This window comes from Plectropomus leopardus, chromosome 19 (assembly GCF_026936395.1).
Source record: "Plectropomus leopardus strain MGB_pleo_1.0 chromosome 19, ASM2693639v1, whole genome shotgun sequence".
Classification (NCBI taxonomy): Eukaryota; Metazoa; Chordata; class Actinopteri; order Perciformes; family Serranidae; genus Plectropomus; species Plectropomus leopardus.
This window is the reverse complement of record NC_142194.1, coordinates 2,900,895-2,914,289: the sequence shown is the minus strand read 5'-3', so window position 1 is coordinate 2,914,289 and position 13,395 is coordinate 2,900,895. Positions and strand designations below refer to the sequence as shown.

The 13,395-nt window shown below is 38.8% G+C and overlaps 3 protein-coding genes across 4 annotated transcripts; 1 reads left to right on the top strand and 2 right to left on the bottom strand.

Moving 5' to 3' along the window:
* Nucleotides 1-555: 555 nt before the first annotated feature.
* LOC121937977 (uncharacterized) lies at nt 556-2,629 on the bottom strand. Its single transcript, XM_042481270.2, has 3 exons — nt 2,338-2,629; nt 1,496-1,644; nt 556-1,111 (listed from the first exon to the last, which is right to left on the bottom strand). The coding sequence occupies exons 2-3, from the start codon at nt 1,597-1,599 to the stop codon at nt 682-684; spliced, it is 534 nt and encodes a 177-aa protein (XP_042337204.2). The 5' UTR covers nt 1,600-1,644; nt 2,338-2,629; the 3' UTR covers nt 556-681.
* Nucleotides 2,630-3,638: 1,009 nt separating this feature from the next.
* Nucleotides 3,639-10,133, bottom strand: LOC148186275 (uncharacterized). Its single transcript, XM_088069606.1, has 5 exons — nt 9,993-10,133; nt 8,653-8,812; nt 5,416-5,564; nt 4,579-4,727; nt 3,639-4,194 (listed from the first exon to the last, which is right to left on the bottom strand). Exons 4-5 carry the CDS (start codon nt 4,680-4,682, stop codon nt 3,765-3,767), a joined length of 534 nt encoding a protein of 177 aa, XP_087925732.1. The 5' UTR covers nt 4,683-4,727; nt 5,416-5,564; nt 8,653-8,812; nt 9,993-10,133; the 3' UTR covers nt 3,639-3,764.
* Nucleotides 9,986-12,800, top strand: LOC121940552 (galanin receptor 2a). 2 transcript variants are annotated; one of them, XM_088069605.1, is made up of 3 exons: nt 9,986-10,118; nt 10,248-10,369; nt 11,690-12,800. In XM_088069605.1, exons 1-3 carry the CDS (start codon nt 10,029-10,031, stop codon nt 12,327-12,329), a joined length of 852 nt encoding a protein of 283 aa, XP_087925731.1. In that variant the 5' UTR covers nt 9,986-10,028; the 3' UTR covers nt 12,330-12,800. The 2 variants fall into 2 exon arrangements, with proteins under 2 accessions (XP_087925731.1, XP_087925730.1); XM_088069604.1 differs by having other exon boundaries at nt 10,029-10,369.
* Nucleotides 12,801-13,395: the final 595 nt, after the last annotated feature.

Below are 13,395 nucleotides of genomic sequence, written 5' to 3'. Positions count from 1 at the left end.
TGTATATAAGGTGATAGACCTTTAACCACTGAAATCTAATTAGTTCATTGTTGAGTCCAAGTGCAAAAATTCAAGGAAAATTCCCTCAAGATGTTCTTGAGATATTGCACTACCACAGTGACATCTGACCAGCATAATCTAATTAATTTATTGTTGATTCCAAAAAGACGTTTGTGCCAAATTTGAGAAAATTCCTTCAAGGCATTCATGAAATGTCGCACTAATGAGTATGAAAAGGACAAAAGCTAACAGTCGCCTGACAATCAAAATTCTAATCAGTTTATGTTGAGTCCAAGTGGACGTTTGTGCCAAATTTCAAGAAATTCCCTCAAGGTGTTCTTAAGATATAACACTTACAAGAATGAGATGGATGCATATGGTCACAATGATGTTTGACTGCCAATTTATAATATTTTCATCATCAAGTCCAAGTGGATGTTTGTGTCAGATTTGAAGACATTCCCTCAGGGTGTTCTTTAAGTATCGTGTTCACGAGAATGGGATGGACATGGGCGGACAGCTTTAAAACATAATAAAAAGGTCAAGTACAATAAATCTGTTGTATTGTTTTTTATTTATTTAAAGCACCGATACATGGCACGTATGACAAACAGATTGCATGTTTTCAGGAATATCTGCATCTTATTTTATTCCACACCAGTGCACTCATTACAGACACACTCACAGGTCATCCCTGTCATACAGCTCCAGTTTAATGATTGCCTTGCCCTCATTGGACATGCAGCCCCTCACAATCATCTTCGTCCCCTTGTACACCACCCCCGAGCCGTCGGCCTCGTGGCGTGAAAAGCTGACGAAATCCTTTGAAGTGTACATAGTGTTGTACAGCTCCTTATCACAGGGTTTATCCTTCGGGAAGAGGCCCAACGCCAGCCAGTTCTTATAGATGTTGTAGTCAAACGGCACAGAGAACATGACGGCGATCTGTTCATCGCAGATCCGGCTTCCCATGTGGAAGAGCTCATAGGTCAGGACACCTACTGCACCTGAGGCCGTGTGGTCATCCTTGGTAAAGGAGCACACCTCGGTCTCACCTGAACGCAGGGTCGGCTGAGGAGGGCTGGAGGTGAAGCCACTCTCCATAAACACCCTGCAGGTTAGAAGACATCAGATGCAATTAGTATTATAAGTTATGTTATATATTTATATGATTATATGACTATGCAGTCATGAGCGCTAGAAGAAATTTTAGGACGTTTAGGACATTTGTAGGATTTTTTTGTAACATTTCAGGATGTTTCCAGGATTTTATTTTTTTTTACTTTTTTTGATAAACAAGCTTTATTTTGACACCGTGTCATGCACTCTGGCACTGGATAAGCTGCTGGATAATTTTAGCAATCCATAAATTTTACTGTTTTGTAAAGAAAAAACTTTCTTTTACAAATTCTTTAAAAATTGTCTCTAACAATGACACTATTTATCACAGCCAGAATCTTAACAAAAAGAATTCAGTTAATAAAACATTTCTTACTTTGGGTTGTTGAGGCAGTAGATTTTGCTGACGTTGGTGATCTGTATGGTGCAGTTGCGGTTGGTGGTGAGGGTGTGGGAGTGGGCCTCTGCAGTGTCGTGCATAGTGGCGGCTGTAGACGGCTGGATGGCAGGAGGAGGAGAAAAGAGCTGTAAACGAAAGAGACTGAAAATTAGATTTTGCTGTTTGTTAAATTAGATTTTGCTGAGAAACCTCTCTGAAGATTCTTCATGAAACAGAGTCAGGTAGAGTCATTTGTCTGGGCCTGATGTGGTTAATTTTCCTGACACATACGGCTTAGAGGCGTGCAAACAATCCACCAAAACACAAACTGACACTTAAAATGCATCCAAACATTACATCACTCATGCAATTCTCATTTCCCCTTCTGATCAAGTTTTCATTCCTGTGTGCAATTATATTTATTTTCACTTCACACTTAGCACACTACTACACACCATGTGTGTACTAGTTTTTCTGAGCGCAATATTCTGTGTAATCTGTCCCTATAGGTCACACTGGTATGTGGGACAGTAAACAGAAGTGTATAATATTCTTTATTCTTGCTGTGAATATTAATATTTTTACTTTATTTTTCTGTCATTCTTTGTGTATTGCACTGTTTTGCCATGTCTATTCTGATTCAACCCTTTTTCTATCTGTAACCTGCTCTAACAAGTGAATCTCCCCAGTCAGGGATCAAAAAAGTCTTAAAATGCTTTTTTAAAATCTTGACTCAAATAAAGTGCTAAATACATTTCTGCAGAAATTTACTAAATTTACAGCTAGATGTTCTATCCATATTCAATACTGCAGAATTATCTCAAAGTAAATGTACTTACTTTAGTTTATGTGGCACACACGAGACGGCACGGAGTCCTCTGACAACAGGTCTGGGTTTGGTTTGGAGACAAGCCTGAAGCCACGCCCTCCCAGGTGCAGTCACACCTCACACACCGTGAGATCCGACAGCAGGTGTGTCTGAGCTCACCTGAAACGTCACGTAGCTTTTCAGTCTGCAGCTCCAGTAAAACACACTGGAGTACAGAAACATCAGGTCAAGTGTCTGATGAGAATTAAAAACTCTGATGGCACAAGATGGAAAATTACTCATCACACGTCTGTCTGCTGGACTGTTTGTGGGTGAAAATGAATGTTTTACAAAAATTTTAATAGTCAACAGACCGCGCCCATTAGACAGGCGATACATCACATGATGACTCAAAAACCTCCTGAACTGGTTTGTATGAAAGAAAGCATTCTGGCAGATTGCAGTGAATTATGGTTCATAGCTAATTTGTCACCTGATGTGGTTTGTTTTTTTTTCATTTAAGTTCATCTGACATTGACGATTGAGAACAACCTGATGAAACAGACTTCTCATTGTCTTTATGTTCTTTCAGTACGTGGAACCCGTTCCAGCATGCACTGAATGGAGGTGATGGGTAACAGCTTAACCAGTTTTTAATCATTCAAAGAGAACAGCAAACAATATGACAATCACACAGACAGAGAAAGTACTGAAGAGGCCAAGAGGAGCAAGGCATCAGGGGGCAGAACAACCAGAGATGCAAAACGACATTAATGTAATACAAAATGACCGCAAAGAGATGCAGAACAGCCAAAAAGCAGATCAAAATAACTGCAAAACTATGCAAAATAACACGTGGGAAACAAACAAAAAAGAGGAACAAATCAACCAGAGAGAGATGCAAAATGAAATATTACAATATTAAATGACTACAAAGAGATGCAAAACAACCACAGAGATGCAAACCCACTACAAAGAAATGCAAAACGACTATTTGAATATGCAGAACAACTACAAGGAGATGTGAAACAACCACAAAAATATGCAAAATAACTAAAGAGCAACACAAAACAACCAACAAGAGATGCCAAATTTCAAGAAATTCCCTCAAGGTGTTCTTAAGATATAACACTTACAAGAATGAGATGGATGCATGGTCACAATGATGTTTGACTGCCAATTTATAATATTTTCATCATTACGTCCAAGTGGATGTTTGTGTCAGATTTGAAGACATTCCCTCAGGGTGTTCTTTAAGTATCGTGTTCACGAGAATGGGATGGACATGGGCGGACAGCTTTAAAACATAATAAAAAGGTCAAGTACAATAAATCTGTTGTATTGTTTTTTATTTATTTAAAGCACCGATACATGGCACGTATGACAAACAGATTGCATGTTTTCAGGAATATCTGCATCTTATTTTATTCCACACCAGTGCACTCATTACAGACACACTCACAGGTCATCCCTGTCATACAGCTCCAGTTTAATGATTGCCTTGCCCTCATTGGACATGCAGCCCCTCACAATAATCTTCGTCCCCTTGTACACGACCCCCGAGCCGTCGGCCTCGTGGCGTGAAAAGCTGCTGAAATCCTTTGAAGTGTACATAGTGTCGTACAGCTCCTTATCACAGGGTTTATCCTTCGGGAAGAGGCCCAACGCCAGCCAGTTCTTATAGATGTTGTAGTCAAACGGCACAGAGAACATGACGGCGATCTGTTCATCGCAGAGCCGGCTTCCCATGTGGAAGAGCTCATAGGTCAGGACACCTACTGCACCTGAGGCCGTGTGGTCATCCTTAGTGAAGGAGCACACCTTGGTCTCACCTGAATGCAGGGTCGGCTGAGGAGGGCTGGAGGTGAAGCCACTCTCCATAAACACCCTGCAGGTTAGAAGACATCAGATGCAATTAGTATTATAAGTTATGTTATATATTTATATGATTATATGACTATGCAGTCATGAGCGTTAGAAGAAATTTTAGGACGTTTAGGACATTTGTAGGATTTTTTTGTAACATTTCAGGATGTTTCCAGGATTTTATTTTTTTTTACTTTTTTTGATAAACAAGCTTTATTTTGACACCGTGTCATGCACTCTGGCACTGGATAAGCTGCTGGATAATTTTAGCAATCCATAAATTTTACTGTTTTGTAAAGAAAAAACTTTCTTTTACAAATTCTTTAAAAATTGTCTCTAACAATGACACTATTTATCACAGCCAGAATCTTAACAAAAAGAATTCAGTTAATAAAACATTTCTTACTTTGGGTTGTTGAGGCAGTAGATTTTGCTGACGTTGGTGATCTGTATGGTGCAGTTGCGGTTGGTGGTGAGGGTGTGGGAGTGGGCCTCTGCAGTGTCGTGCATAGTGGCGGCTGTAGACGGCTGGATGGCAGGAGGAGGAGAAAAGAGCTGTAAACGAAAGAGACTGAAAATTATTTAGTGTTTGTTAAATTAGATTTTGCTGAGAAACCTCTCTGAAGATTCTTCATGAAACAGAGTCAGGTAGAGTCATTTGTCTGGGCCTGATGTGGTTAATCTTCCTGACACATACGGCTTAGAGGCGTGCAAACAATCCACCAAAACACAAACTGACACTTAAAATGCATCCAAACATTACATCACTCATGCAATTCTCATTTCCTTCTGATCAAGTTTTCATTCCTGTGTGCAATTATATTTATTTTCACTTCACACTTAGCACACTACTACACACCATGTGTGTACTAGTTTTTCTGAGCGCAATATTCTGTGTAATCTGTCCCTATAGGTCACACTGGTATGTGGGACAGTAAAGAGAAGTGTATAATAGTCTTTATTCTTGCTGTGAATATTAATATTTTTACTTTATTTTTCTGTCATTCTTTGTGTATTGCACTGTTTTGCCATGTCTATTCTGATTCAACCCTTTTTCTATCTGTAACCTTCTCTAACAAGTGAATCTCCCCAGTCAGGGATCAAAAAAGTCTTAAAATGCTTTTTTAAAATCTTGACTCAAATAAAGTGCTAAATCCATTTCTGCAGAAATTTACTAAATTTACAGCTAAATGTAATATCCATATTCAATACTGCAGAATTATCTCAAAGTAAATGTACTTACTTTAGTTTATGAGGCACACACGAGACGGCACGGAGTCCTCTGACAACAGGTCTGGGTTTGGTTTGGAGACAAGCCTGAAGCCACGCCCTCCCAGGTGCAGTCACACCTCACACACCGTGAGATCCGACAGCAGGTGTGTCTGAGCTCACCTGAAACGTCACGTAGCTTTTCAGTCTGCAGCTCCAGTAAAACACACTGGAGTACAGAAACATCAGGTCAAGTGTCTGATGAGAATTAAAAACTCTGATGGCACAAGATGGAAAATTACTCATCACACGTCTGTCTGCTGGACTGTTTGTGGGTGAAAATGAATGTTTTAAAAAAATTTAATAGTCAAGAGACCGCGCCCATTAGACAGGCGATCACATGATGACTCAAAAACCTCCTGAACTGGTTTGTGTGAAAGAAAGCGTTCTGGCAGATTGCAGTGAATTCTGGTTCATAGCTAATTTGTCACCTGATGTGTTTTTTTTTTTCATTTAAGTTCATCTGACATTGATGATTGAGAACAACCTGATGAAACAGACTTCTCATTGTCTTTATGTTCTTTCAGTATGTGGAACCCGTTCCAACATGCACTGAATGGAGGTGATGGGTAACAGCTTAACCAGTTTTTAATCATTCAAAGAGAACAGCAAACAATATGACAATCACACAGACAGAGAAAGTACTGAAGAGGCCAAGAGGAGCAAGGCATCAGGGGGCAGAAATTAATGCAATACAAAATGACCGCAAAGAGATGCAGAACAGCCAAAAAGCAGATCAAAATGACTGCAAAACTATGCAAAATAACACGTGGGAAACAAACAAAAAAGAGGAGCAAATTTAACCAGAGAGAGATGCAAAACGAAATATTACAATATTAAATGACTACAAAGAGATGCAAAACAACCACAGATATGCAAATCCACTACAAAGAAATGCAAAACGACTATTTGAATATGCAGAACAACTACAAGGAGATGTGAAACAACCACAAAAATATGCAAAATAACTAAAGAGCAACATAAAACAACCAACAAGAGATGCAAATCAAGTGAAAATATGCAAAAAGACCAAAAAGAAATGCAACACGAGAAAGTAACTCAAAATTACAAAAAGGTGACACAATGTGACCAAAGAGATGCAAAACAACTATGAAGATAAGCAAGATGACTACAGTTATATACAACACTACGATTAAAAGATGCAAAATGACTAAAAATGTCACAAAACAACCAGAGAGGTGCAAAACAATGACAAAGATGCAAAAAGACCAAAAAGAGATGCAAAACCACAATAAAGCAACTTAAAATGACAATAAAGTGACACAATGTGACCAAAGAGATGCAAAACAACCACGATGAGATGCAAAAATGACTACAGTTAGATGCAAAACTACCACAAAATGTCACAATACAACCAGAGAGATGCAAAACAACTACAAAGATGCAAAAAAGACCCCAAAAGAGATGCAAACAAGAAAGCCACTCAAAATGACAATAAAGTGACACAATGTGACCATAGTGATCCAGAACAACCATGAAGAGATGTAAAATGACTTTAAAACGATGCAAAAGGAACACAAAGTGACACAAAATAACATCACAGAGATGCAAAACAACCATGGAGAGATGGAAAACAGCCATGAGAAGGCTCACAATGACTACAAAGAGATGCAAAACAACCACAAGCACAGCAATTCGAAACAACCACAGAGGGATGCAAATGACTACGAAGAGACACATAAGGACCACTTAAAGATGCAAAATGACCAAAGAGAAAAGATAAACACAAGAGAAAGATAACGAGAAAGATGAACACAGCTACAAGGAGATGCAAAGAGACTACAAAGTGACACAGTAAGATCATAAAATGAGCAAAACAGCCTCAAAGCAATTCACATCGACTGTAAAGCGACACAGAATGATCAGAGAGATGCAAAAAGGTCAGAGATATAAAACTTGTCAAACATGCAAACACACCCTCTGCACTGTGCCGCAGTGCAGCCATGCTCCGTCGCAGCAAAAAAACCCTTAAACCTGCCAAATCTTACTCATCCAGCCGGTAGAACAACACACTTTCACCACCACTTTCATCACAATATGTCTTAGCTGTCTGGTTTTAATCGCATCTGCAGATCAAATCTGCCCCATTTATCTTTCTGTCACCTTAGCAACATTTCAGATCAATAAAAGAACATTTTATCAACATTTTTTAATAAAGTAAATGTTCACTGGTCATATATTTGTGTTGCTTCAATATCTGCTTCTGATATTTAATGTCTGCAAAGCCTTTACCCTTTAAAAACATGGGCAAAGTATGCAGCCAAAGAGGAAATGACCACAAAATGAGCAAGAAGTTAGAAAATTGTTATTATTATTATTATTATTATTATTATTATTAATATTATTATTAAAATATATGAATATTAAAAAATAACTGCAGTTATAAAACAGACAAGGAAAAGAACTGGTGCTTAAAACATATTAATTCTGCAATATAATTTTAAATATTTGATTATGATAATTCTAAACCTTTTTTTCCCCTTGAATATTTCTCTTTTTTCTCTGGACATTTTTTCCTGGCTGAAAAAATATTTAAAACAATATATAAGAAAATTAATTGGAAAATAGTTTTAAAACAACAACAACAACAACAACAACAACAACTAAAGTAAAGCTGTTCTTTCTTTCCCTAATTTTCTAAATCTACCTTTTTTTTTGCAATTCATGGAACATTTTTTTCATTTCATCTCTTAATTATGATTATTTTGAATGCAGTTTTTCTCTAGCTTCCCCCCCCTCTTGTCTCTTGACATTTTTTAGTAGCTTTTTAAAAAGAATTTTCTGAATCCACTAATTTCTTGCAGTTGGTGGGACATTTCTGGCCAAGCCCCTCATCGCCTTTTCCCATGTTTTTGAAAAAAATGGCACCAATAGGGTTCAAATACGTCTGAAAGGCATCTCAACAGCACAAGAAAAATGATGTCACCCCAGATTTCAAAGGGTTAAAACTCTAAATCATAGAAGCTTATCTTGTGAACATGCAGTGTGTGCAGGATTTCTTCACAATGAGGTAAATTAAATTAATGTCAGATGGCAGAGTGACGTCATAATTGCAGCCACTTAATGTCCTTTCATTAAATCCCACTTTGACAGAATGAAAACACCCAAATTATCATGTTTTTTTCATGTTTGCCCAAATATTTCCCTCTTTAAGGAGAAAAACAACCTGATGAGAAAAGCTGTCACTAACCTGAGAAATGACGATGATCTGAGGATCCATGTTAGGGGAGGACTCACGGTTTTTTTGTTAAAGATCAGAAAACATCCTGCAGGATAATCGCTCCTCATCTGTCACCTGAAACACGTCAGCGCCATCTGGTGGTCAAATCCGAGCAGCCACAAGACGCTTTCTGCACGAAAAAAACATTGAAAAAAATATTCATTCATTCATCAAAAATATTCATATTCATTCATTCAGTCATTTTTTATATTATCTATTAGAATGTATATGTACAGAAGAGGGTTAGGGCCAGGCAGGAAATATATATACATATTTTTCATTTCGCACGTCGAGAATAAAATCGAAATGTCGAGAAAAAAGTCGAAATTTCAAGAATAAAAGCTGAAATAAAATTTCGAGAATAAAAGTCAGCCTTTTGAGACTTTCAAACAGCGCACGTGTGACACAGGGTTTGGTGTGCAGGGACACAGCGGTGCAGTGGACCAGTGTGACCACAGGAGGGCAGACTGGTCTCATTCTGACCACTGAGAGAGGTACTCAGATACTCTACATCAGCCAAAGTACTAACGCTAAAGTACTTGGTAACAGTAGTAATAGTGGTAATATTAATCTCTGGAGGTTTTTCACAAACTATTTTCAGGAGATACTTCAGAAACAAAGGATATTTTGAGACACAATGACAAAAACGATTATATATATATATATATATCTTTTCTGGATCTGCTGTTAATACTTTTAAAGATTTTATACTGATTTTTGAATTCGTTTTAGTTTTGAAGTTATTATGCTCTCCATTCAATTTCTCTGTAATTTCCTACAATTTATAAACACCCTCCAACTTCTGTGCCATTTAAAAAAATATATAACATGAGTTTGGACTGCACAAAGTGAAGGGGTCCAATATTGTCCTCTGAAAACTGTAGAGGACATGTCCCCTGTGTCTCCGTAAATTACGCCCCTGAAGTCCTCCACAGTCTGTATTTTGCAGGGAGACAGAGGCTGGATACTGCACGTTATGTATCACAGTCAGATAACTGTGATACATAAATAAATAAATAGTAAAGATGAACAATAATAATAATAATACAAACATTAAATAAATAAATAGATTAATTAATTAAGGCGAAATGCTTCAACCACCAGAGTCTTCGCTTTACAATAAATAAATAAAGCATTGAAAGTTTGGTTAACACAGTTTATGGTCATCACTTCAGATACGGGCTGCACTTCTGTATGATGACATTAACTCTATCCGGTCTGTCGCTTGTCGCGCTGCGTCTTCATTTGGAAATGTTGCGCGCAAACGAGGCGCGCGTCTCCACGAGCTTTATGCCTTTGTGGGCACCTACCGGAGCGCGTGAGCTGTGAATGAATGTGACCCAAAGATGAATCTCTCCTCGGTGAACTCCTCTTCTTGGAAAGCGGAGTCGGTGGTCGTTTCTTTGGGCTTTTCGGTCATTTTCCTGGTCGGCACGGTGGGGAACTCTCTGGTCCTCGCGGTTCTGTTCCGTAACGGACAGATGAACACCAAAACCACCAACATGTTCATCCTCAACCTCGGGATCGCGGATCTGTGTTTCATCGTTTTCTGTGTGCCCTTCCAGGCCACCATCTACACCCTGGACCAGTGGGTGTTTGGACCGCTGCTCTGTAAAGTCGTGCACTTCGTCATTTTTCTCACCATGTACGCGAGCATCTTCACCCTGACGGCCGTGTCCCTGGACAGGTGAGCGCGTGCAACACGCTTCATGAAGTTCACACAATCTGCACAAAAACAGCAAAACACGTGTTAGTGTGAACACTGTGAGAGCACAGCTGATGGCAATTATTTCACTTTTTGAGATGAATAGACAAACGGTGTTAAGATTTTAGCAGAGTGCGTCCAACATAGGTGGATTACACACATAAAATAATAATAACAATAATAATAATTTATTATAAAAATAACAAATAAACAAATACATAGAAAAATGAAAAGATTAATAAAACATTTTTAAAAATGAATTGATCAAAAAACAAAATGAGATTAGTAAGCCACAATGCAACTGAAATGATAAAAAAGAGATTAAAATAGATAAAATGAAAACTTTGAAAATAAAAATAGATATCTTTATTGCATTTAAAAATACTATTTTACATGCTAAATTGCTTAGATTGACCAGCTTGTCAGGCTGGACATGCCATAAGGGTCTATGATGGTCATTAGCCAATTCATTGTTGTCATATTAAAAAAAATCATTTAATTCTTCTATGATCATGAAAGCACTGCATGTAGATACAGCAGCCAGTAGCTCCTCAAATTCTCGCATCTTTGTCGCTGTATTTTTCTATTTTTTCAACTCCATGACCCCTTCTGTTGAAGCATGACTTTTCTATGATAGAGAAGCACTTATCAACATCAGGAAAAGTTGTGTGGATTTTGGACTGAACGCAGCAGACTGTGAGAGGATCCCCACCAACAACTTACACTTACACCAGGTCAGACCAGAAGGAAGAAACAAAACCGAAGACAAAGAGAGGGAAGAGAGCCGGCATCAGGGCGAGGCTGACCCGACTCGGACTGAGAGCTGTTCCTCTACCGAGCCTTCTTCTGGCTAATGTCCGCTCACAGGAGAGTAAAGTGGAGGAGATGTGATTGAGGCTCATTCAGAGAATCAGAGACTGCTCTGCACACATCTTCACTGAGACATGGTTAACCCCTAACATCCCGGATCAAGCTGTTGCAGTGGATGTGCTGACCTTGTTCAGAGCCGACTGGACACAAGACTCTGAGGCTAATTAAAAAAGCATGAACGACAGGAATTGAATGATGCTATCAGCAGGAACAAGCAACCAGATGGACTTTGATTGCAGGTGCAAATTTAAATCAACTCATCCTTCAACTCTAAAGATGTAGCAGGATCAAGGACACATTTTAAATTCTTTTTTTAAACTATGTTTAAACTACAGTTTGGTCTCAATGCAAGAATCCAGAAACCACTTCATGTATTGCACCACGTTGCAGCATCTTAAGCTGAACTTCATGATCATGTTTGTCTTCTTTCAGGTATTTGGCCATTTGCTACCCGCTGCGCTCCAGAGAGATGAGAACACCTAAGAACGCCCTGGTCTCCATCGGCCTGGTCTGGGCGCTGGCGTTGGTTTTCTCAGGACCGTATCTCAGCTACTACGCCCAGATGGACCTGTCCGGCACCGTGGTGTGTATTCCCGCCTGGGAGTCCAAACCACGCATCATCATGGACATGTGCACTTTCGTCTTTGGCTACCTCATCCCCGTCCTGGTGCTCGGCCTCACCTACGCTCGCACCATCCAATACCTGTGGACCAGCGTGGACCCGGTGAAGGACATGTCCGAGTCGAGGCGGGCCAAGCGGAAAGTCACCAAGATGATCATCGTGGTCGCCGCGCTCTTCTGCCTCTGCTGGCTCCCCCATCACCTGGTCATCCTCTGCATGTGGTTCGGACGCTTCCCGCTCAACCACGCCACCTACGTCCTCCGCATCCTCTCCCACCTGGTGGCGTACACCAACTCCTGCCTCAACCCCATCGTCTACGCACTCGTCTCAAAGCACTTCCGCAAAGGTTTCAGGAAGGTTTTCAGCTGCTCGCTGAAGAGGAGGGAGGTCAACAAGGTGCACGTCATCCAGGTGGTAAACACGGTCAGCAGCGTGGAGACGTCACACTGAAGACGAAGAGGACGAAGAGGAAAAGCCAACTGAAAATTATGAACCATCAACATCCCCAGAAACTTCCTTTGGGTGACGCAAGGTCCCAAAAGTGTCAATTTCATCAACCTAAACAGTGTCAAAAACAAACAAAACAAAAAAAGCAGTTTTTCTAAATTAATTATGAGACAGAATTTGATGGAAAAAAATCTGCTTTTACGTTTCTCCATTAACAAGATGATGTAAATTATCTAGTTAATACAGATTAATTGAGTTTCATTCTTCAGTGAAAACGTTTCTCGGCGTTCTGAGATATTTACCCAGACAAACTAAAAAAATGTTCCTCATTACACTTCTGTATAATATTTGTCTGTTGTATTATTGTACAGATAGCTCAACAAGCCTCGATGTTCTCTGTGCTGTTTTACAATATTACAATTAAAATATGCTGCATGATTATTTATTGTCAAATATCGTATTTGTTATATCTGACTGGCCGTGTTGCTGTACTGAGAGATATAAGTTTCTGTGTTTTCATGCATGCCGACAGTATTATTTTAAGATTTATTCAAAATAATTAATCAATCGAGTTGTTGGTCTTCTCTCTTCGTCTGCTTATGTAATATGAACACTGTTTTTTGTCTGAAACATACAGCACATCAGCAGATTATTTATTATAGAGAAGCAACATGCAAAAACTTGTCAGATTGTATTAATGAGAAAACTTTTAGGAAAAGGCTTGATTTATTAAATTTATTCCATCTGTCTTGATATTATTAACTAGCACTGTTTACACTGTAACATGACTTTCTGGAGGCCGTGTCGAGTGCCTTTTTTGGGGGCCTTAATCTCATGGTAAGTAATTAGTAAAAAAAAATCTGTGAAAATAAGAAAATAATAATAATAATAATAAAAGGAAAAAAACCAAAAACAAATATGAATCAACCGAAAAAAGTGCAGCAAACTAGAAAAAAAAACATTAATATATTTTTTTTCTGTAACATATTTTAAATGTGCAATTATAATGATTATAAATGCATTTTTTGGACATTTCCATATTTTTTTTGATAATTATCTATTATTCAGT

What these genes read in the sequence shown, in the direction of transcription:
- LOC121937977 (XM_042481270.2), bottom strand. Translation starts at nt 1,599, where the DNA reads ATGCACGACACTGCAGAGGCCCACTCCCACACCCTCACCACCAACCGC. An exon ending in TACTGCCTCAACAACCCAAA is followed by an intron (nt 1,112 to 1,495) that starts GTAAGAAATGTT and finishes TCTAACCTGCAG; the next exon opens with GGTGTTTATGGAGAGTGGCT.
- LOC148186275 (XM_088069606.1), bottom strand. Translation starts at nt 4,682, where the DNA reads ATGCACGACACTGCAGAGGCCCACTCCCACACCCTCACCACCAACCGC. An exon ending in TACTGCCTCAACAACCCAAA is followed by an intron (nt 4,195 to 4,578) that starts GTAAGAAATGTT and finishes TCTAACCTGCAG; the next exon opens with GGTGTTTATGGAGAGTGGCT.
- LOC121940552 (XM_088069604.1), top strand. Translation starts at nt 10,029, where the DNA reads ATGAATCTCTCCTCGGTGAACTCCTCTTCTTGGAAAGCGGAGTCGGTG. An exon ending in ACGGCCGTGTCCCTGGACAG is followed by an intron (nt 10,370 to 11,689) that starts GTGAGCGCGTGC and finishes GTCTTCTTTCAG; the next exon opens with GTATTTGGCCATTTGCTACC.